The sequence below is a fragment of the Chiloscyllium plagiosum genome, chromosome 42 (assembly GCF_004010195.1).
Source record: "Chiloscyllium plagiosum isolate BGI_BamShark_2017 chromosome 42, ASM401019v2, whole genome shotgun sequence".
Lineage (NCBI taxonomy): Eukaryota > Metazoa > Chordata > Chondrichthyes > Orectolobiformes > Hemiscylliidae > Chiloscyllium > Chiloscyllium plagiosum.
Genome location: NC_057751.1, coordinates 16,012,364 through 16,036,851, shown reverse-complemented (window position 1 = coordinate 16,036,851; position 24,488 = coordinate 16,012,364). Strand labels below are relative to the sequence as shown.

General features: G+C 46.2%; 1 protein-coding gene across 1 annotated transcript in view; it reads left to right on the top strand.

Moving 5' to 3' along the window:
* Positions 1-6,503: 6,503 nt before the first annotated feature.
* LOC122542981 (serine/threonine-protein kinase 10-like) overlaps positions 6,504-24,488 on the top strand; it is a 52,952-nt gene continuing 34,967 nt past the window's right edge. The window contains exons 1-3 of the mRNA XM_043681126.1: positions 6,504-7,495; positions 21,922-22,086; positions 23,445-23,493. Of these exons, the coding sequence (XP_043537061.1) occupies positions 7,343-7,495; positions 21,922-22,086; positions 23,445-23,493 (367 nt within the window). The 5' untranslated portion in view covers positions 6,504-7,342. The remainder of the gene's footprint in view (positions 7,496-21,921; positions 22,087-23,444; positions 23,494-24,488) is intronic.

The window sequence follows — 24,488 nt, the reverse complement described above, 5'->3', positions numbered from 1 at the left end:
ATTGCACGCAGTATTCCAAAAGTAGCCTAACTGCACAGCCGCAACATGACCCCAGTTTCTGTACTGAATGCACTGACCACTAAAGTCAACCCCTTCACCTGAGGAATCAGTCGACTAAATCTCTTTTGAACTGCCCCCAATGCTAATATGTACTCTCTTAAATACGGGGACTAAAATTGTATGCAGTATTCCAGGTGTAACCTCACTGACACTGCACAGTTGTCACAAGATTTTTCTGTTTTTAAACTCCAACTGCATGCCAGTCTTTTGTAAAGAACAGCCAGAGCAAGAACACCCTCTGCAACACTTTTTTGGAGTCATCCATTTAAATAATGGTCTGCCTTTTCATTCTTCATTCACTCACTCAACGTTTCTCTATCTTCCCACAGATTCTTTATGTCCTCATCACTCATACTCTCCAAACTATTTTTGTACCATCAGCAAATTTGGAGACATGACTTGCTTCCTTCTCCAAGTTATTGAAAATGGATAGTAAACAATAGAGGCCGTAGGACTGATCCTTCCAACCTGTAACTGACTATTTAATCCAAACTCTCTTCTCCGTGCTAACCAATCCTTAATCCATCCTAATGCATTGCCCCCACTGCTGAGAGTGAGCAATAATCTCCTCCGTGGACGCCACATTGAGTGCTGTCGAGAAATGCAAATACACTAATCTAGCACTTCCCCTTTATCAACACGACCTGTATTAGGCTCGTAAGAACTCTCGTGATTTGTCAAGTATGATCTCCTTTCACGAAACGACATTAGCTCTGTTTTACTGTGTTTGGCTTTTCTAAATGGCCTGCTGTCTCTCCCTTAATGAATGCAAGCATTTTGCCAATGAGAGATGGTAGGCTAACCCGACCTGGTTTCTGTCTCTCCCTCTTTTTGAACAAAAGTGTCACATTAGCCGTTTTCCAGTCTGCTGGAATCCTCCTGAATCCAGTCAGCTCTGGAACTTGTCAACCGAGGCTGCCTCTCCCTCTGTGACAGCTTCCTTTAAAGTCATTAGATGCAGGCTATGGGTTCCTGGTGACTTCTTTGCATTTAGCCCCATTAGTTTGTCAAATAATGTGTCCCTCGGGATAGAGACTGAAACAAGACCTTGCCCCCATTCTCACCTTGCTAATCAGTTCTCTTTGGAACGTTTATACTGTCCTCCACCGTGAAGACTGACACGAAATATTATCTTAAATTATCTGTCATTTCCCTTCTTCCCTTATCAATTCACTGTTTGCATCCTCAAAGGGTCACACCCTTAACTTTAGCTTCTCTCTCAGAATCCATAAAGTGTGGAAGCCGGCCATTTGGCCCATCGAGTCCGCACCGACCCTCCAAAGAGCATCCCACCCAGACTATTACCCTAACCTTGTAACCCTGCATTTCCCAAAGCTAACCCACCTAACCTGCTGGTAGTGGCTTTCTAGCAGTTCCTTATTTTCTTCCACCCCACTTTGATTCTTATGTCACCCCTTATCTCAGCGCACTTGGACTAGCTCACAGATTTCTCACCCTTGTTCCACAAGGGAGACTTGCGCTTGCCTTGCCCGTTGTAGGATCTGTCAATATCGGATTCTTGCCTGGAATTGATTGTACAATGAAAGGCTTGCATTTATGCAGCACCTCTCGCAGCCAGTAGACCTTTTGAGACACTGTCCAGACAATAAAGTACTTTCAAAGTGCATACAAGCTCGGAAACATTGCTAAATTGCACGCAGCAAGCAACGGTGATATTGGCTTACGTTGGTATACGGATCGCTCAGCTCAACCAATTCATGATGTAGAAGTGACAGTGTCGGACTGGGGTGGACAAAGTTAAAAATCACACCTAGTATTAGAGTCATTGAGTCATAGAGATGTATAGCATGGAAACAGACCCTTCGGCCCAACCCGTCCATGCCGACCAGATATCCCAACCCAATCTCGTCCCACATGCCAGCACCTGGCCCATATCCCTCCAAACCCTTCCTATTCATATACCCATCCAAATGCCTTTTAAATGTTGCAATTGTACCAGTCTCCACCACTTCCATACACATATCACCCTCTGTGTGAAAAAGTTGTCCCTTAGGTCCCTTTTATATCTTTCCCCTGTCACCCTAAACCTATGCCCTCTAGTTATATTGTGTGATTTTTAACTTTGTCAACCAATTCATGCCAGTGTTCACGTTGCATTTGAGCCTCCTCCCAAATTTTCACAGCTAAATCCACCATTATAATCCTCTGTACCCATCTCCCTTATACCTGTGTCCCCTTAGATGCATCAGTACAATTCAGCACTCCCTTGTGAGCGACTTCCAAATTCTCCCCACTCTCGAGAGGAAGTGGTTCCTTCTGAGATTCCCAATGGGGATTCTTGGGTACAGTCTGATATTGACAGCTTCTGGATCTGCTCTTCCTCCACAAGAGGAAACATTCTCTCGGTACCGACTCCATTGAGGAGGACCTGTCAGGATTTTAAACATCTCTATTCAGTCACCCCTATGCCTTCAGTTTCCAAGATGGTCGAGCCCCAGCCTGTCAATCCTTTCCTGATATCCGTGCTCACACATTTCTGATAATACCCTTGTACAATCTCCCATGTGCCTTGAAAGAAGGAAGCCATTTGCCCACATAGTCCACGCTGGAGAGAGAATTATGAGCCAGTGCTCTCCTGCTGTGTGGGATCTTTTACTCTCCACCTAAGAAGAGGAATGGGACTTTGGTTTCACATCTAATTAAAAAGATGACCTTCTGACAGTACACCAGGCCCTGACCATAACAGCATAAAACCTAGGAGCAGGAGTAGAATAGTTAGGACACTGTTTGACCAGCATGGACATGATGGGCTGAAGGGCCTTGTTCTGTGCTGTAGATCTCTATGACTCTGTAGAGGCCACTTTACCCGTTGAGTCTGTTCCACCTTTCAATAAGATCATAGCTGATCTGGTTGTTACCTCTACTACACCTTCCTGTCTATCCCCATAAGCCCCGATCCTGTTCTTGATCAAATCAGCCTTGAATATATTCAATGATCCAGTCTCTGCTACTCAGTTTGGAAGAGAATTCCATAGATTAGCAACCTTTGGGGAGGGTAATTCCTCCTCATCTCCGCCTTTTGCTTTAGTTCCTGCGAGGAACATTTCCTGTCTGCCATCTCTCCTTCAGAGTCTTACATGCTTTCACAAGATCATCTCGCATTCTTCTGCGCTCCAGCGGTACAACGGCTGAATCTTTCCTTGTGAGATAAACTCCTTTACCCACCAATCAGCCAAGCAAATCTTTTCAGAACTGCTTCTAATGCAAGGAGATCCCTCCTTAAACACAACGAACAGTAAATTATAGTCTAGCTATGGTCTCATCAACACCCTGTCGCAAACCTTCCTTAATTCTACTCCCTTTGCAATGAAGGCCAACTTTCCATTTGCCTTCCTAACCATTTGCTGACACGACATGCTAATTTTTTGTGATTCCTGTACAAGGATATCCCTTGGCACTGTGGAATTGTGCAGATTCCCTCCGTTTGAATAACATTTTGCCTTTCCTATTCTTTCTGTCGTGTTTCCCAGCAATATTCTCCATCTGCAAGACATTTGCACATTCACTGAACATAGCAATATCCCTTTCACAGACTCTCTGCGTCCTCCCCTCAACTCACTTCCTGCCTCGTGTTGTAATACAGTCACCTAGTCCGGCTCAACAGCACATTGCTGTGGGGTCTGGAGTTACATGTAGGCCAGAGTTGGTAAGGACAGCAGATTTCCTTTCCTAAAAGTAATAGTGAACCAGGTGGGTTTACATGATCCAGATTCCACAATGAATGAAGATTCCATGCGCGGCTCTGATAGGGTTTGAACTGACAGATTAGAGATATTTACCAATACCTAATGGTTTGGTCACCTGAAAATGACCCTCCTCCTGATTTTCTGTTTCTTTTCAGTTAACCAGACCTCCTCTATCCGTGTTAACCAGTCACCCTGTATATTATTTGACTCCTTTTTGTCACATGTACCTAGGTACAGTGAAAAGTTTTGGTTTGCACGCAGTACAGCCGTCATACCATCCAAAAATCATAGGGTGATTGAACAGAGCGAGGTAGGCTGCAGAGACGGGACACGAAAAGCGAGATCAGTATGAGGTTTGAGTTGAGAGGTCCATTCAGAACTCTAATAACAGCGGGAAGGAAGCTGTTCTCGAACCTGTCGGTACGTGTGTTTAAGCTTTTCTACCTTCTGCCTATTGTAAGAGATTGTGAAGAGGGTGGAAGGGGTCTTTGATGATGTTGGCTGCCTTCCCGAGGCAACAGGAAGTGTAGATGAGTCAATTGGATGGAAGGTTGGCTTTTGTGATGGACTGGGCTGTGTTGACAGCCCTCCATAGTTTCTTGCAGTTCTGCCATGAGCTGTCAGTGCTTTGAGTGTCAGTTTTGATGACGTGAGCCCACAGATTTTCAATTCAGAAGCCAGAGTCCTACCCACTGCAGGAACTGAGACGGGAGGGTTTATTAAGTTGCCCAAGTGCTTGTCAAGTATTATTTACAGACGCAAGCACAGAATTGTTACAGGGTAAACAAGACGAATTTACTTTCTTCATAAATCATTCATGTATATTGTCAACAGCCACAGCCCCAGCACTGATCCCTGTAGAACTCCACTGGTCCCAGGACGCCACTTGCTGTTTCCTACATGTCAGCCAATTCTCTGTCCGACGAGGAAATAGTCTAAGATAAGCAGCAATATGAAGCTCACGTCTCTCACATGAGTACATAAGGAACGTCTTCTAGCACACTGCCTTTTAAACTCCTGTCAAAACTAAGACAACAATTTTCCATATTGCTCACAGCTTTCTTCTACAAATTCTGTCTCTTAACAATTCTTAGGGGTCCCACAGTGGTTAGCACTGCTGCCTCACGATGTCAGAGGCCCAGGTTCGATTCCAGCCTCAGGCAACTGTCTGTGTGGACCTTGCACACCCTCCACCCACCGTGTCTGCGTGGGTTTCCTCCGGGTGCTCTGGTTTCCTCCCACAGTCCAAAGATGTGCAGGTTGGGTAGATTGGCCATGCTAAATTACCCCTAGTGTCCGGGGATGTGCAGGCTTGCTGGATTAGTCATGGGAATTACAGGGATAGGGCAGGAGGGTGCGATGCTCTTCAGAGGGTTGATATGGACTCAATAGGCTTATTGGTCCGCTTCCAACTCTCGGGATGCTGTGATCCCATTCTTGAAAATAATGACACGTAAGTTCATTCAGTAATCCACCAACTGGAAATACAGAAACTGAAATTCAGACCTGCATGTTAGGGAGGAGTGGTTCCATTTTCTGAAATACTACTGAATCAGCCCAGATCTCTCAGCGCTGTGGAATTGTGCAGGTTCCCTCCTTTTGAATAACATTCTGCCTTTCCTATTCCTCTCGTCACATTTTCCAGCATTTGCCAGATGTTTGCCCGTTCCCTTAACGTATCGATATTCCTTCACAGACTCTCTGTGTCCGCCCCTCAACTCACTTCTCCGCGCCATCGTTTGATGGTCAGTTAGTTTGGCTCACCACACCACTGTGGGGTCTGGAGTCGCATGGAGGCTGCGTTCAGCCCTGTTTAACCCCATCTTGCACTCCCCTCTCAGTTGCTGACGCAATCGCAAGCAAAAAGGGCAGAGATTTCATCATCCGAATAATCAACATGTCATCCTGCAGTAGTCACTGCCATCTGGCAGAGAGATTTATGTTCAGGCGTTGGGGTGTCTGACTGCACTTACACAGGGTGCAGACTATACCTGCAGTATAGCATGCTGTTTTGGTCTTCCTGCTAGAGGGATTGAAGCAGAGGTTCACTAGTCTGATAACGGGGACTGTCCCATGATCGGCCTGTATTCACTCAAGTTTAGAAGGACGGGAGGGGGATCTGATTGAAACGTACAACATTCTAAGAGGGCTGGGACGGACTGGATGTTGGGAAGATATTTCCCCTGGTTTGTGGGGAGCAAGTCTCAGGATACAGCACTAAGATGAGGATATTCAGATAGGGCCAGCACGCTGGCTCAGTGGTTAGCACTGCTGCCTCACTGCGCCAGGCACCCGGGTTCAAATCCACTCTCGGGTTACTGTCTTTGTAGAATTTGCACATTCTCCCCGTCTGTGTGGGTTTCCTCCTGCAGTCACAAAGATGTGCACATTAGGGTGGATTGACCGTGCTAAATTGTCCATAGAGTCCAGGTATGTGCAGGCTGGGTGGGTTAGCCATGAGATATGCGGGGTTACAGGGAGAGAAAAGAGGTTTGGGGCTGGGTGGGAAGGTTGGCTTGGACTCGATGGGCCAAATGGCTTGCTTCCACACTGTAAGGATTTTATGAAACGTTTCTTCATCCAGAGAACACAGTCAACCTGTGGGGATTCTTTCCTGCAGAAGGCTGTGGAGGCAAGTCACTGAAAGAGACAGATCAAATGTTTCAATTTTAGAAGCATCAGTGGGTACTTGGCAGGAATCTGACATTGAAACATTGGATCAGCCCTGATCAGATTGAACAGGCTCCTGTGCTCTGTTTGTCTGTTAATCCCTACTATTCTCTCCTAGACTGTGAAAGATTTGGAAAGTAAAGTCTGTTTGCATCTAATTCAAAGTTCATTCGACCCCAAAACGCCTACTCATGGTGGTGAGGGGTGGGTGGAGAGATATCTCTGCGCCTTCACCTTAAACGTCAGAAATCTTTCATTCACATCTAGTTCCTGGGACATAAATCTGTTCGCTGTTACTGCAAACCACCGAAGGGACTGTCGCTCAATTACACCACACGGTTTCGAACATTTAAAGCGTCTCCCGATCGACTTTGGAAGAAGGGCCGTTTTGGGAAAAGCCGGGAGTTGTTCAGAGTTCAAGTGAGCTCGACTCAATCCAGGAGGACAGGGAGCTGGAGGCTGAGTTTGCAAAAAGGCGGACAAAAACAAAAAGCGGGTAGATTTTGGCACGGTGCCTCATGGGAAGTTATACTTTTCAAGTGCTCTCGATGTCAAATGAGTTGAATTCTTCCGGCCGCAGACACACACAAATGGCAATGCAATTGCACTGAGCTGGAAATGTGCAAACCTCTATAGCGACTTGTGGCAGTGAGACACAGAGGGCCCCCCAGCCTGCTCAGCAGGTGAGACGCTGCTAAGATGTACCTCTGCGCTTTTGAGAAGCTTTTAAAGCACGTTTTTCTCCAACCATGGACTGTGACTTGTGAGATAGCCAGTGTTGAAGGGAGACGAGACCTCCCCATCATGGTTTAACTGAGAGGTTGTTTCTCTTCAGTTTGTTTTTGAAATCTCTCTCGCGTTTTCTCGTTCCTTTCATCGAGGGGCGGGACGGGGAGAGGGGAGAAATGTCTTTCTTAAGCTTCATGAAACTTTTTAAACTGGGTCTGGACAAGAAGAAGGTGAAACAGTACCAACACGTGAGGAGAGATGTGGATCCTGAAAGTGTCTGGAAAGTCATTGGAGAGCTGGGAGACGGGGCCTTTGGCAAAGTTCTCAAGGTAAGACCAAGTGATAATGCTGCTCCTTATTTACCGGGATATTGCTCCCAGAGATTGGGTTCAAATCCCTTCATACAGTCGTAGAGTCACACAGCAAGGAGACAGACCCTTTAATCCGAACACGTCCATTTCCCAATCTGACCGAGTCCCATTGGCCAGCATTTGGCCCATATCCCTCTAAACCCTTCCTAATCATACACCCTTCCAGATGCCTTTTATATGTTGTAATTGTACCAGCCTCCAGCACCTCCTCTGGTATCTCATTCCTTACACACTCTACCCTCTGCGTGAAAAGGTTACCCCTCAGGTATCGTTTTTAAAACCATGCCCTCTCGCATCAAACCTATGACTATTTGCTGTCCTTACTCAGTCAGCTTCTGATGTGGAGATGCCGATATTGGACTGGGGTGGACAAAGTCAGAAGTCACACGACACCAGGTTATAGTCCAACAGGTTTATTCGAAATCACAAGCTTTTGGAGCGCTGCTCCCTCACCAGATGAAGTGAAGTCAGTTTGGAGCAGCGCCCGAGATTTCAGATAAACCTGTTGGACTATAACCTAGTAACGTGTGACTTCTGACTTTGTCCTTACTCAGTCTAGTCCACCTGTGACTCGAAACCCAGAGCAATTTGGTTAACTCTGAACCTCAAATGACCCGAGGGAATCACTCTGTCGTCCAAGGATGAACAGAATCTGAGTAAAGTTTTAAAAAGCAGTACTTTACGTGTGAATAGATTATGAACTGCTATCCTCTGAATCAACACAGGCATTCCTAATAAGTTATAAATTGATTCAACAAAGGAGCAGAAATGAAAGCTTCAAGGTCCCACTGTCAACGATGTATCATCAGGCAGTGGTTCAGTTTTTGCGTATTTTGTATTTTTATTTGCCTCTTGAATACGTGCATGCTGAAGTTCAAGCAGTCAAACTGATGTGACGATTAATCATGTGACCTTTGCCCTTATTGAGAAATTAGAACCCCATTTGGAAGAAATGGCAGCTTTGTTTGTTGAAATAGCAGAGGGAACATCAAATGTCTATAGTATTGAAGAGTTTTGTTTTATTTTGCTTATGTGACTGTGTTAATTGCTGTGTTCTGACTCATCAAACGAAGTTGATCTTTTTCACTGCTTTAGGATTGCTATACTGTCTATCCGTTTCCTTGTGTCTCTTGGATGTGTTGACTGATGGGGTAAAAGATGTGAGCTGTTGGGAGTGGGTTTCTGAGACATACAGTCATACAGCATGGAGACAGACCCTTCAGCCCAACTAGTCCATGCCGACCATAATCCCAAACTAAACTAGTCCCACCTGTCTGTACTTGGCCTATGTCTCTCCAAGCATTTCTTCATCATGTACTTATCCAAATGTCTTATAATGTTGTACCCACATCCACCACTTCCTCTGGAAGTTAATTCGACATGCGAACCACTCTCTGTGTAAAAAAATTGCCCCTCATGTCTTTTTAAAATCTTTCTTCTCTCACTTTAAAAATGTGTCCCCTCATCTTGAAATCCCCCACCCTACAGAAAAGTCCCCTACCATTCACCTTATCTATATTCCTCATTATTTTATGAACCTTTATAAGGTCATCCCTCAACCTCCTATGTTCCAGTGAGAAAAGTCCCAGCCTGTCCAGCCTTTTGTTGTAACTCAAACCCTCCATTCCTGACAACATCCTGGTAAATCTCATCCGAACCTTCTCAGTAATATCAGTACTCCAGAAGAGGCCTCACCAACATCCTGTACAATCTCAACACAACGCCCCAACTCCTCGACTCAAAGGTCTGAGCAATGAAGGCAAGTGTGCTGAACAACTTCTTAACCACACTGTCTGCCTGTGACGCAAACTTCAAAGAATTATGTACCTGAACCCTGTGGTGTGCTCTGTTCTACAACACTACCTACGGCCCTACTTATAAGTCTTGTCTTTGTTTTACCAAAATGCCATGGCGGAAATGGCAAGTGGGCTGTGTTTAGCCCACATTACCTTCCATTCAAAGTTTCTCATCCAGGACCCATACAGTGTCAATCCCCACCCCCCGTCCTCCTACCCTGGTCTCCCAACAGTGAGTGGTGGGTAATTCAAACCGAGAGGCATTGCTGGAAACCCCTGAGCAAGATTCTCTAAATCCATTGGCAAGAAAGGCGATCAAACAGCCTTGTCCTCTTCCGAGGCAACTGGCCCAGATCAAAGCATTTATCATTCGAAACCAACCACATCTTTTATTTGTCCAATATCAGACTCTGGAAGCAACCGCTCCATCCGGAGCTCAGAAGAAAACTAACAAGCTTTTTGTTTGTTTTGGTTTGAAATTAAACAAAATCTTATCTGTTCCTTGTCCCTGGCAATACCCCTATCAATTGGACTCCACTTGACAGCATTCAGCACTCTCTCCTCCTGCTGTGTAAATTGGTGTTCCCCCCGAGATTGGATATTCTTGCTGTTGTGCCCTGATGACTTTGAGGCGAACAGCTTGGCCATCGTGCTCCCTTCTGTAACCACACCGACTCCCTTTAGCAGTCTCGCAAGGCTGTCTGGCCCAGATAGCCTTGAAAGGCTCTGAAAGTGCAGACGAGGTCTACAGGTGGCTCTCCTAAACTACAGCAGGACCCGAGAAAATTTGGGACGACTGCGCTCGAACCCAAATCCTCAGCCCGCACTCTCGGTACATACAACAGACACATTGACACAACCTTTTGAAATATTTCTATGCCCTACCAACCCTGGTGCTAATGGCTCCAGGCGCGTGGGTGATAGTGGCATGCCAGTAATACCCCCACTTGGCTAGTAATCCAGAGGACCAGGCTGATTGCCAGGAAGCATCCAAGTTCAATCCCTGCAACGGCTCATGAAGTTTTAAATCCGATAAATCTGGAATTGAAAGGTAGCCTCAGTAATGGTGACCAGGAGGTTATCCTCCGTGGTCAAAAAAGTCCCACCTGATTTGCACACGTCCTGGAGGGAAGGAAATCTGTCGTCCTTAATCTGGTTTGGCCCAGACGTGACTCCAGACCCAGAGTGGTATAGTCGATTCTTCACTGTTCTCTGAAATGGCCAAGCAAGCCAAGGGCTTCTGAAGAAGAGTCATAACCAGACTCGAAATGTCAAAGGTGTTTTGACCTCCACAGAGGTTTCTCCGGGTTTTTTTTTTCAGATATCCAGCATCCACCATGTTTTTTCCTTCATTCCATGGCATTTAGGGATGGGCAACAGAGAACAAAACTAACATTCAGAAAAACAGTGTGTCAGTATTTTGTCAATTTGATAGAGCTGGAGAGGGTGGGGTCAACTGAGATCAGATTAGATTCCCTACAGTGTGGAAACAGGCCCTTTGGCCCAACAAGTCCACACCGACCCTCCGAAGAGTAACCCACTCAGACCCATTTCCCTCTGACTAATGCACCTAACACTATGGGTAATTTAACAAGGCCAATCCACCTGACCTGCACATCTTTGGACTGTGGGAGGAAACTGGAGCACCCGGAAGAAACCCAAACAGACACTGGGAGAACATGCAAACTCCACACAGACTGATACGTAGTTGGATGATGGATGTCACAGCGAGGTTATAGATGAGAGCTACAAGGGATAGAAACATAGCTAATTGAGCCTGCTTTCTCATTCAGTGTGATCTTGGGCTGACGACCCAACTCAGTCCCCTGTTCCTACTTCCTCCCTTTGGCCTGAAGGACTATCTTGAATTTCTTCTTGAAAACATTCAAAGGTGGCACAAGACAGACCAATGCGACAGAACCCCATGACAGCAGGAAGAGCTGCAAGGCGCAGCAGTGGGTGGAGGGATCTTCATAACTTGCTGATCTCTCCATTTGGTCGGATATGTGCACTGTGGGCCTTGTGACATGGGCTGATGAAGTTCTTTTCTAGTCACGTTAGAAAGGGTTGCACTGCCCACACTTCCACCTTTCCCATTCCATTGCATTAGTTAGAAATCCAATGCAATTTGGTTAATCAACCCAAACCCACAGAATAGCAGCACAGATCCTCAGACAGCGCCTTCCAGACCCAGGACCACTTCCATCTGGAAGAACAAGGTGCAGCAGGTACATGGGAACACCACCCCTTGCAAGTTCCCCTTCGAGCCATTCACCATCCTGACTTGGAAGCATACCGCTGTTCCTTCATTGTCGCTGGGTCAAAATTCCGGAATTCCGACTCTAAGGGCATTGTGGGTCAACCCACAGCAAGTGAACTGCAGCGGTTCAAGAAGACAGCTCACCACCACCTTCTCAAGGGCAATCAATGCTGGTCAGTCAACACCACTCAAAGCTCACAGAAATGAATAAATTAAGAAAATAAGACAGGGTAAAGACGGCGGATTCCTCTCCTCAAAGTCGACATCAATGCACCGGGTAGGTGTACATCGGCAGTGGATGAGTGTCGTCATCACTTTTGGTTCCAAGTTTTTAAAAATCAATGAATTGAATTTGTGTTCCACCAGCAACAATGGTGAGTGTTCAACCCCTGTCCCCACAGCATTAGGATTACTAGTCACACGACATGACTGGGAGAAGGTACAGAAGCCTGAACACACGTACCAGCCAGTTTCAAAACTGTTTCTACCCTACGGTTGTTAGAATACTGAATGGATTCACAAACTCTTAACATTTGCCTGTACCTGCATTTTTTTTTTGTTTTTGCCACTGTTTACCTATTATTTGCTATCTATGCTCCTTAACTCTGTGATCCTCCTGTATTGCTCGCAAGACAAAGCTTTTCAATGTGCCCCGGTACATGTAACAATCAATTCAATTCAACATCATCTTGTTGTAGCTCGGCTGCATTTTGGTCTTCCTGGCACGCGGGCAAGATTGTGGAGGGGCTGAGCAGGATGAGAGATTGTATCTCCCTGGCTGGGGAGTCTCGAACTTGTTGCGGAAGGGAACAGGGACAGCCTCAGGAGCAGATTGTTCAGGATTGAGATGAGGAGGAATTTCTTCACTCGAAGCGTTGTGAATCTCGGGAATTCTAAGCCCCGAAAGGTTGCGGAGGCTCCTTCCATATCAGGCAGATAGACTTTACCATCACTCGGGGAATCATGGGACGTGTGAGGAGAGGGCAGGAAGATGGGGTCAGTGTTTACAAATGGCGGACCAGGTTGGATGGGCTGAATGGCCAAACGGTCCTATTTCTTCAGTTTTTCATCATGCAGCCCGGGGAAAGCTACATCTGCTTTCGTCATCTGATGGGGGATTGTGACTTTGGAGAAGCTAGAGATTAGCTCTCTCTTTTTTCTGTCTCCCATGACTTCAGGGGAGATTTGAACAAAAACAGGATTTGAATGGTTGTTTTACAGTGTTGTACAAAATATGCAGCCCACTGACCCAAACAACCTGCTTCACTATTTAAATCTCGGTAGTTCTGTTCTAACCACATAGCAAATGGGTTTCATTTCTCATTACAAAATTGGTAAACGATTGGGTGCTTCGAGCTGCAGATTTCACAGTTGAAGGGACATGGTGACGGTTTTGTCATAAAAAGAAACCTCCACAACGTGGAAGGAGTCCATTCATCCCATCTAGTCCATGCTGAATGTCCATGGTAATCCAGCCAGTCTCCTGTCTCGCCCTTGCAAGTTTATTTCCCTCAGGTGTCCATCACTTGAAATCATCTCTCGGAGGCAGCGAGGGTTCCAGCTCATTACCACTCACTCCAGGTTAAGATTTAACCCGAATTCTTTCCCACCTGCCACCTCATGGAACTTTTAAATCTATATTGCCTGTAGTTTTGGGACACTAAGAGACTTGGCTTTGCCTGTTACTGACTTGAAGTATTTCTGCTCAGGGTGGCTTGGACAATGGACTTGCCACAGTGGCTGGCCTGCTGGGTGGTGGGGGGGGGCAGGAATTGGAACACAAACTTGACCAGAATCATTCTGCAGCTCAGCTCGCCAGCTAATCCAAGCACAGCTTTAAACAGCAGCTGGAAGTTGACCCCTTTGCGCTCGGAATAGTGAGGGAGATGTTTAAACACCAGGAGCAGGCGGGTGGCACGAGTTCAGTTGGGATTATGGTCGTCTTGGATTGAAGGGTGTGTTTCCGTGCGATATGACTCCATGTTTACAGACAATAGCCCGGACATGAACTAAACTCTTTCTGTCATGGGGGTGGCTAGAGAACTAATGGAAACAGTTGAAAAAGAAGGTGGCCTCCACTTTAAGATGGAGAAGAGGTTTTTTTTTCTCTCTCTCTCTCTTTCTCCGAGATGGACATTAATCTGTGGAATGATCTGTCCTAGAGAGAAATCAAAGCTGGGCTTTTGAGTATATTCTTTGCCTAACTGACCAAGGTGACAAGGGTTATGGGGCTAGGCGGGGAAGCAGGCAGGAAAAGAGAATTGAAACCACAATCGGGGATCTTGTTGAGAGATGGAGCAGATTCCAGGAACCGAGTGATTTACTCCTGCTCCTGTTTCTTATGCATTCACCTGACATCCACAGACAAGCAACCCACAGCTGGAAACTCTGTGGTACACGGTGTACCGTCATTGTCGCAACAGCCCGCAAAGTTGTTAATTATGCGACCCGATTGAAACAAGTGCCGAATTAGGTGCCTACGCATCCCATGGTCCATTGCCCCACGCCTTAAGCTGCAAATGACACAGCAGCCTCTCAACCGTCCAGCACCGATCAAGAAGAGAAGCGGTGGCAGTAAACGATCTTGATACAATCTTTCGAAGAGAGATGCCTTCCTCTCGTTCAGCCAAGTGATTGCCAGAAAGAGCATAAACCACAACCACTTCCGAATGAAGGCAGATCTCTCAATGCTGGCCTGTAGCTAGTGTCTCTGCAGTCAATTTGTTGCACTCCTGACAGACGCAGCTCGAGAGGAGTAGGCATGTACCTCAAAGCACCCAAATCTGATCAATAAGTGATGGACTGGTGACTTTATCGTCAATGGAATAGACTGGACACTTTCAGTTTCTTTTCTGTTCACTTGGTTAAGTCTTTGGGTCCCAGTTTGCTTCGGTTTATTAATATCTGTTCTTTCGACAGTTGTATTTTTTTTAAATCAGCCATGGGACGTGTGTGTCACCGGCTGTGAAATAATTCCACAAAGGCCAGGATCCTGTCATCAAGTCACTCTTTATTTACACACGGAGAGTCCTTGAAACTGACCCAGCTCTCTCCGGGCCAGCTCTCAGACTGAGCGGAACCTCTTGTTCTATCTTGTCAGCCAGGGCTCCCTGACTGGTCCAGGTACACAGCCCCAATCAGGGAACTCAGATTCTCTGGGGTCCACCTGTCTAACCTCGTTACCATCATGGTAGGCCGTTCCGGTGTTTATTTCCCATCCCTAATTGCCCTTTAAGAGGGTGGTGGTGAGCTGCTTTCTTGAACCACTGCTGTCCATGTGTTGCAGTGATATCAGGGAGGGAAGACCCAGTGACACTGAAGGAACCGTCAATTTATTTCCAAGTCGGGAGAGTGACTTTCTCAGAGGGGAACTTGCAAGGGGTGGTGTTCCCATGTATCTGCTGCCCTCGTCCTTCTGGATGGTGGTGGTCATGGGTTTAGAAGGTGCTGTCTAAGGAGCCTTAGTGAATGAATGAATGAATGATTTATTGTCACATATATTGAGGGAGATACTGTGAAAAGTGTCTGTGTCCACAATTCTGCACTATTTTGAGGTGCAAAAGAATAAAAAGAAAATACTTAAATGATTTGGATATGGACACATAGTTAGTATGTTGACAGATGACACCCAAATTTGAAGTGTCGTGGACAGCAAAGAAGGTTACCTCAGAGTACAACAGGATCTTGATCAGTTGGGCCAATGGGCTGAGGAATGGCAGATGGAGTTTAATTTAGATAAATGCGAGGTGCTGCAATTTGGAAAAGCAAATCAGAGCAGGACTTATAAATTTAAATGGCAAGATCCTGGGAAGAGTTGTTGAACAAAGAAACCTTGGAGTGCAGGTTCATAGTTCCTAGAAAGTGGAGTCGCAGGTAGATAGGATAGTGAAGAAGGCGTTTGGTATGCTTTCCTTTATTGGTCAGAGTATTGAGTACAGGAGTTGGGAAGGCATGTTGTGGCTGTACAGGACATTAGATTAATTTTTGAATATTGCATGCAATTCTGGTCTCCTTCCTATCGGAAAGATGTTGTGAAACTTGAAAGGAAAGATTTACCAGGGGGTTGGAGGGTTTGAGCTACAGGGAGAGACTGAACAGGCTGGGGCTGTTTTCCCTGAAGTGTCGGAGGCTGAAGGGTGACCTGATAGAGATTTACAAAATTATGAGGGGCGTGGATAGGATAAACAAAGTCTTTTCTCCAGGGTTGAGGAGCCCAGAACTAGAGGGGCATAGATTCAGGGTGAGAGAGGAAAGATATAAAGGGATATAAGGGGCAACTTTTTCATGGAGAGGGTGGTGCGTGTATGGAATGAGCTGCCAGAGGAAGTGGTGGAGGCTGGTACAATTTGCAGCATTTCACAGGCATCTGGATAAGAAAAGTTTAGAGGGATAGGGCCAAGTGCTGGCGAATGGGACTAGATTCGGTTCGGCTACCTGGTCGGCACGGACAGCTTGGACTGAAGGGTCTGTTTCCATGCTGTACATCACCATGACTCTATGACTGTCAAGAGAGTTCTTCTCATTCGGCTGGGGTGCCATACACAACTCCAGGACTTTGACAAGGTTTCCTCTCCTGCTGCTAGGTTCCAGAACTCCTCTCAGGCCACTGCAACACCGTTTCGGCCTCCGAGTGATGTCAGGAAGATGAGAAAAAGAGGAAAAACTAAAGAAAAAAGACAAAAAGGAGACAGTAAAAAAAAAATTGTGGCCAGCCTGGAGTGGATGGGCCTACCGTGCTGGTGCTGCCATCTTGAATAGCTGGGCTCGCTCTCTTCTCCACATCACAGTGCAGGATCATTCTGTCCTGTAGATGTTGTACCATCTTGTAGATGGTACAGACTGCTGCTACTGAGCGTCAGAGGTGGACAGAATGAGTGTTTGTGGATGTGGTTGAAACTTTATTGCTGGAACAGCACAGCAGGTCAGGCAGCATCCAGGGAACAGGAGATTCGACGTTTCGGGCACAGGCCCTTCTTCAGGGCCTGTGCCCGAAACGTCGAATCTCCTGTTCCCTGGATGCTGCCTGACCTGCTGTGCTGTTCCAGCAATAAAGTTTCAACTTTGATCTCCAGCATCTGCAGACCTCACTTTCTCCTTTGTGGATGTGGTGCCTATCAAGCAGACTGGTTTGCCCTGGATGGTGTTGAGCTTCTTGAGTGTTTTTCAAACATTCTTCTTGAGTGTTGCCCATCGAGGGCAAGTGGGGAGTATTCCATCACACACTCCTGACTTGGGCCTTGGCGATGGTGGGAAAGGCTTTGGGGAGTCAGGAGGTGACTTACTCGTTCCAAGATTCCCTGTGCCTGACCTGCTCTTGTATTTATCAGGATTGGCCCAGTGCAGTTTCTGGGCAATGGTCTGTCCCAGGAAGTTTATAGTGCAGGATTCAGTAAATGCTAATGCCAAAGGGTAACTTGACACCTGAGTCCATTCCAGCTGTCATCTAAACATGAGCAAAAGAGCTGAGTTCCAGAAGTGAGGTGAAAGTCCTGGAGTCATACGCCATGGAAATAGATCCTTCGGCCTAATCAGTTCGTGCTGACCATAATGGGAGAAAGTGAGGACTGCAGATCATGGAGATCAGAGTTTAAAAGTGTGGCGCTGGAAAAGCACTGCAGGTCAGGCAGCATCTGTGGAGCAGGACAGTTGACATTTCGGGCATAAGCCCTTCATCAGGAATGCCAACCATAATCCCAAACTAAACCAGTCCTACCTGCCTGTGCTTGGCCCATATCCCTCTAAATATTTCTTATTCATGTACTTATCTAAATGTCTTTTAAACATTGGAACTGTACCCGTGCCCTTGACGTCAAAGCCACATTCGACTGAATGCAGCATCGAGGAGCCTAGCAAAACTGAAATCAATAGTCAATGGAGAGAAAGTGAGGCTGGAGGTCAGAGTTGAATGGTCAATAGTCAAGTCTAACCCTGATCCACCAAGATTGTCCAGCCCTCATCAGCAGAGGGCAAACTCTCCACTGTTTGTAGTCATCCCTGGCCCAAACGTGCTTCCCCCTTGTTGCACACCTTGAACTCATTGACCTGGCTGCTGTTAGTTTTATAACAGCTGAAGTTAAAAAAAACTTTAAAAGAAATGTTTGTTTCCAAAACGGGCCTCCAACAAGCCCATAGTCAACCAAACCCTGATTGTCCAGCCCTCGTGAGAATGAAAGCAGATACCGGGGGAAGGAAATGATTGGAAAAAATGATTAGTATCTTGCTTTTGGTCTGTCTCGACATCACATTTGATAGTTTCCTGTTTAGTTGTGTGTTCAGCACTGTCAGTTAGATGTAGGCGAATCTCCATGGCAACCATGGAGCAGGTAGTTGCATGACAAACACCCCCCACCCCACCTCACATTCTGTCCACTCCCTGACAGTACTGCTTCCCAAAGCTGTTGACACTAATGGGAATGTTTGAAAAAAAAAAGCCCCTCAGGGTTGAAGAACTGATGTGGAATTGTATGAATTAGGAGCAGGAGTCAGGCATTCGGCCCCTTTGAGCCTGATACACCGTTCAGTGAAATCAAGACGATTCTGATGTGGCATCACCTCTACTTTCCTGCCCGTCTCCCATAATCCTTAGCTTCCGATATGACACAGCTTTTCGGAAATTTTCTAATCTACCAAGGGAGAAAATTCCACAGATTTGGTCACTCTGTGACAGAGGAAAAATAAATTCTTTACTCTGTCTTATTTTTAAACCAAGTAGGTTCGTTCTCATCTCTTCCATCAGCAGAAACATTTGTCCAGCATTCACTCTTATCGAGTTCTTCCATGGAATTATATGTAACAATAAGATCGCCTCTCATGCTTCTGAACTCAAGTTGGTATCGGCCCAAGGGTTCAGTCTGCCCTTAAGAAGTAACCCAGGAATAAGAACCTCCTCTGAACTGCTTCTCGTGCAATTTTCTGATATAAAGAGTGCCGAACTGTCCCTAATTCTCGAGATAAGCCCTCATCAGTGCCTTGTGCACCTGTAATGAATGGGTCCTCCCTATGTTCTTGTCCCTTGTGAAAAACACCAACTACAACCAGAAACTCTTTGGTCACCAAGAGGGCTTGTACACTTAATAATAAGGACTGGAGGGTGTTACAAAGAGATCTTGGAGTGAAGGTTCATAGTTCCTTGAAAGTGGAGTAACAGGTAAACAGAATGGTGAAGAAGGCATTTGGTGCACTTGCCTTTATTGGTCAGTCATTTAATATTGGAGTTGGCAGGTCATGTTATGGCTGGACAAGACATTGGTTAGGCCACATATGGAATACTGCTTTCTCTCCTGTTGTGAAACCTGAAAAGGTTCAGAAAAGATTTACAAGGATGTTGCCAGGTTTGGAGGCTCTGAGCTATAGGAAGATGCTGAAGGCTGGGGCTGTTTTCCTTGGAGCGTTGGAGGCTGAGGGGTGACCTGATAGAAGTTTACAAAATTATGAGGGGCATGGATAGACTGAACAGCCCAAGCTCTTTTTCACAGGGTAAAGGAGTCCAAAATTAGAGGGCATAGGTTTAAGGTGAGAGGGGAAAGATTTAAAAGGGACATAAGGGGCAAATTGTTCATGCAGAGGGTGGTGCATGTATGGAATGAGCTGCCAGAGGAAACGGTGGAGGCTGGTACAATTACAACATGTAAAATGTGTCTGGATGGGTACATGAATAGGAAGGGTTTCGAGGGATGTGGGCCAAATGCTAACAAATGGGACTAGGTTAATATCTGGTCAGCATGGACGAGTTGGACCGAAGGATCTGTGTCAGTGCTGTACATCTTGATGACTCTATGACTCGATTGCATCCAGTAGGTAGTCCCCACGCATTGGGGAAGGAAGTGAGGCTCCTCTAGAGGACATGAAGGAGATTGACCCCAGTGGTCCCAGTGATAAGGGATTTGGTCGGAAAAGCTGCAGTTGTTCCCCTGGGAGCAAAGGAGATCGAGGGGAAGATTTGACAAAAGAGGTTCACGATTCAGACAGGATTAAACCAGGTATTCAAATGAATGCGCATCCCGTGAGGTGATGGAAGAAGGACTGGGGGATTCCGGGAGGCACAGATTTGTAATCTTTAGTACAGACAATTGTTAATAAGGTGGAACCTCCTGCCCACGAGGCCGAGTGGAAGCAGAAGACAATGAATGATTTAGAAGCCTACAGCATGGAAACAGGCCCTTCAGCCCAACTTGCCCATGCCATCCAGTTTTCACAATTAATCTAGTTCCATTTGCTTGCATTTGGTCCACGTCCCACCATACTTATTCTATCCATGGACCTGTCTAAATGTTTCTTAAATGACAAAATTGTACTGTCCTCCACCACGACCTCTGGCAGCCCGTTCAGACATGCACCACCTTCTGTGTGAAGAGACTGACCCTTTTGCATGTCTCCCCCTTTCACCTTAAACCTCTGCCCTCTAGTTTGAGACTTCCCTACCATGGGAAGATGTTGGCTGTCTACCTTATCTTTGCCTCTCATGATTTTATAGACCTCTTTAAGGTTATCCCTCAGTCTCCCAGGCTGCAGGGGGAGAAAAACGTCCCATCTTATCCAACCTCTCCTTGTAACGTAAACCTTCAGTCCAAGTAGCATCCAAGTCGATCTTCTCTGCACTCTTTCGAGTTGAATAGTATCCTTTTTATATCAGGACAACCAGAACCGCACACAGTACTCCAAATGCGGCCTCACCAATGTCTTGTACAGCTGCAACAAATCATCCCGACTCCTAAACTCATTGCTCTGGCTGAAGAATGCAAGCATGCCGAAAGTCTTTCTCACCACCCTGTCCACACTTTCAAGGAGCTTGTTCTGTCACACTCCCCAGGGCCCTACAATTGACTATGTAAGCCCTGCTGTGGTTTGACCCACCAAAATGCAACGTCTGGCATTGACCTAAATTAAACTCCAGATTTCGGAGGAACGCTTGAGGGAAAATAACCAGAGCAGGACTCCTCTGATGATTCATGTAACTTGCCTGGTAAAGGATTCAGAAATGAGCCCAGGCAATGAAAAGAAAAACAGTTCAGCCACTCATCCCGACAGCGATTGAAATTGGAAACTTCATCACTGAAAATGTGGTCGGAGCTGGGGGTAAACTGAATGGATAGATATTTGTGTCAAGTGGGTAGAGAGCAAAAGTAGTCAGAGACAGAACTCGTGGGAGCCAGCTGTGAGCAACGTTGAAAATTATTGTCTTATTTTTGACAGGAGTTCAACAGGTGAGAAACGGGGGCTTCATATTTTAGCTTGTTTTCGGCCATTTCTTAATTATGTATTGGAGTGGACAGAGAATTAACTAATGGGCAGTAAACAGTGATTGGGGATAAGGGGTTCTTTTTCAGGATGGCCCATTGGGGTTCTCCAGGGATCAGTACTGGCGCCACAACTGTTTACAATGCATGTTAATGTCTTGGAAGGGAAAAAAGGGAATACACTGATTCAGGCGACGCAAAACTCAGTGGAAAGGCAGGTTGCGAGAGGGATACAGACAGTTTAGAGAGAGACATTGATAGGTTAAGTCAGTGGGCAAAAAGGTGGCAAGTGGAGTATTATGTGGGCAATGGTGAAGTTATCCATTTTGGAAAGTAGAACAAAGGGATAGTATTATTTAAATCCAGCAAGCTACAACACAAAGCGACTTGGGGGGAACTTGTGCATGAAACACAGAAAGCTAGCACACAGGGACAGCAGGTAATCGGGAAGGGCGAATGGAATGTTGGCCCTTATTTCAAGGAGCTTGGAGTGCGGAGTCTCAATGCTGGAGAGACCACTTATGGAGCACTGTGAGCAGTTTCGGTTCCCTTTAAGGAAAGATATCATTTCATTGGGGGCAGTCCAGAGAAGGTTCACTGGGATGATCCCCAGGATGGAGGGGCTGTCTTATCAGCAAAGGCTAAACAGGTTGGGACTGTACTCACTGGAGTTTGGAAGAATGAGAGGCGATCTCATTGGAATATATGAAGGGGCTTGACAGGGTCAATGCTGAGAGAATGTTTCTCCCTCATGGGAGAGTCTGGGACCAGACGGCACACTCTCAGAGTAAAGGGACGCCAATTGAAGACTCAGATGAGGTGGAATTTCTTCTCTCAGAGGGTTGGGAGTCTTTGGAACGCTTTGCCACAGAGAGCTATGGGGACAGAGACCTTGTGTATATTTAAGGCTGAGATCGATAGATTCTTGATTATTTGGGGAATTATGGGAAAAAAAGAGGGCAGGCAAATAGATGTGAAGAATGTTGGGTCAGCCATGACTTTAGTGAAAGACGGAGCAGGCTCAGGGGGGCTGAACGGCTTGCTCCTGTTCCTATTTCCAATGGTCTTAATGATTTACTTTCCACACAAAAGGCGCAGAACAGGGAGACCAGGGCCATTGCAGCTGCCAAGGTGATTGGCTCACTGGATGAGGAGGAGCTCGAAGATTACATGGTGGAAATTGAGATTCTGGCCTCGTGTGATCACCCCAACATTGTTAAACTCCTCGATGCCTTCTACTATGGGAACAGCCTTTGGGTGAGTCATGAAAGGAAGGCAGAATTAAAAGGGGGCGTTACTCTTTTCCTAACCTTCCGAAATAATATCCCGAGAGGGGATTATTGTGAATGAAATGTTCCAGCCATAGCCTAGTCGTGATTTGCATCCTGACTGTGGGTCCATAGAATCCCTATGGTGTGGAAGCAGGCCATTCAGCCCATCGGGTCCACACCAACCCTCAAAATAATATCCCACCCAGACCACCCTATCTACCCCTGGAACTCTGCGTTTCCTACGGTTCATCCATCTAGTGTGCATCTCCTAGTCACTATAGGCAATGTAGCATGGCCAATCCACCCTAACCTGCACATCTTTGTTCTATGGGATGAAACTGGAGCACCCAGAGGAAACCCACGCAGACCCGGGGAGAATGTGCAAGCCCCACACACACACAGTCGCCGAGGGTGGAATTGAACCTGGGTCCCTGGTGCTGCGGAGCAGCAGTGCTAAACACTGAGCCTCTGTGCCACCCTTTTAGTTCCAACTTGTAGGTATGTGGAAACTAAATTTTGTTTCCATCTTAGCACCACACAGCAAAGAACAAGGCCGTTCAGCCATCTGGGCCTCGCTCCTTCAAACAGTCTTACAATTCATGACGTGCTCCCCTACCTTTTTTTGCCCATAGCCCCATCTATCTTCGGTCTTTCAATCAAAAGATGGGGTCTTGTTCACACTTCATTAATTCTGCTGGGTGAAGAGGCAATGGCTTAATGATGTTATCACTAGACTGTTAATCCAGAGACCCAGATAATGTTCTGAGGACCCCAGTTTGAATCCTGCCGCAGCACATGGTAGCATTTGAATTCATTAATAACCTGGAATTAAGAATCTAATGAGGATCATGGTTCGGAAAAACGCCATCTGCTTCACTAATGTCCTTCAGGGAAGGAAACTACCATCCTTACCTGGTTTGGCCTACATGTGACTCCTGAGCCACAACAATGTGGTTGACACTTAACTGCCCTCTTGGCAATTAGGGATGGGCAATAAATACTGCCTGGTCTGCGACGTCATCATCCAGTGAATGAATAAAGGAAAATGGTAGAAATTGAGGCACAAGGTATTAATGTAGAATTATATAGAATCCATAACACAAAAAAACGCTGTTCCACCCAACTGTTCAGTGACAGCATTTGTGACCCTGATCCAGCTTCCTCCCTTCTCCCTCTGTTCGCCTTGGCCTTGTGTCTCCATTGGAGCTGGATTGAACTACGGTCAACGTGACCCTCTTCTCATTCACCTTGAGATGGGACACTCCATATTTTCACTGCTCAGCTTTGGAAATGCAATGGCCATTTTAACACAAGACCGTAATCCCTCTCTCCTTTCCTTTATAGATTCTCATCGAGTTTTGTCCTGGCGGGGCTGTGGATGCCATAATGTTGGGTGAGTGAAAGTGCAGTCTGCTGAGTTAGCATCGGTTTGCCCATCTCCAACCTCCCTCCTCAGTTTCTGAAAGTGCTGGCTTGCTGAGGCACAGGTCCACCTGAGTGTTTGGTAAAGGAAACACAAATATAGACACATGCAGTGATGTGCTTGGTGATTCAAAGACATTGCCTTTAAAGCAGTTGGAATAACAATGTGTGAGTAGTCGTCCCCTGTATCCAAAGCGTGTGTGTGTGCGTGCGAGAGACTTGGTGCCTTGTCCACTTATCATTGTTCAAATGTGAATGGAATGTGAACAGGAGGAGGCCATTCAACCCCTCAGTCCAGTTCTGCCATTTACTGTGATCACGGATTATCTGTGACTTAACTTCACAAACTTGCCTTTACCCCTTGGGTTAACAAAAAAAGTAGCATTAACAATTGATCTGGCATCATAAACTTTCTAATTTCTACCCTCCTCTCCTATGGAAATGTTTCCTAACCTCACTCCTGAAGGGTTTGACTCTAACCTTTGGACTGTGTCCTTTCGTCATAGACTGATAGAAGTAGTTTCTGCCCAGCCTATCTAACTGTTCTGCTAATAACTTCAAAACTTTTGCTCAAATTACTCCTTAGCCTTGTGAATCCCAGGAAATAAAACTGTAGTTTGTGCAGTTTCTCCTCCAATGTAACCCTTGAAGGTTCAGGTATAATGTTGGTAAACCTACACTGCACTCTTTCTCACACATGCACGCACACACACACACACTCACACACACACACATGCACAGACTCTCTCTCTCTCTCTGCCTCACTCACACACACACACTCTCTCTCCCTGTCTCACTCACACACACACTCTCTCTCTGTCTCACACACACACACACTCTCTCTCTCACACACACACACACACAAACAAACACACACACACACACTCACACACACACGGATGATTTGGAGGTGACTGAACAGCCCAGTGTTGGAAGCACACCCCTTTCCTCGGGCTGCAGTCTACT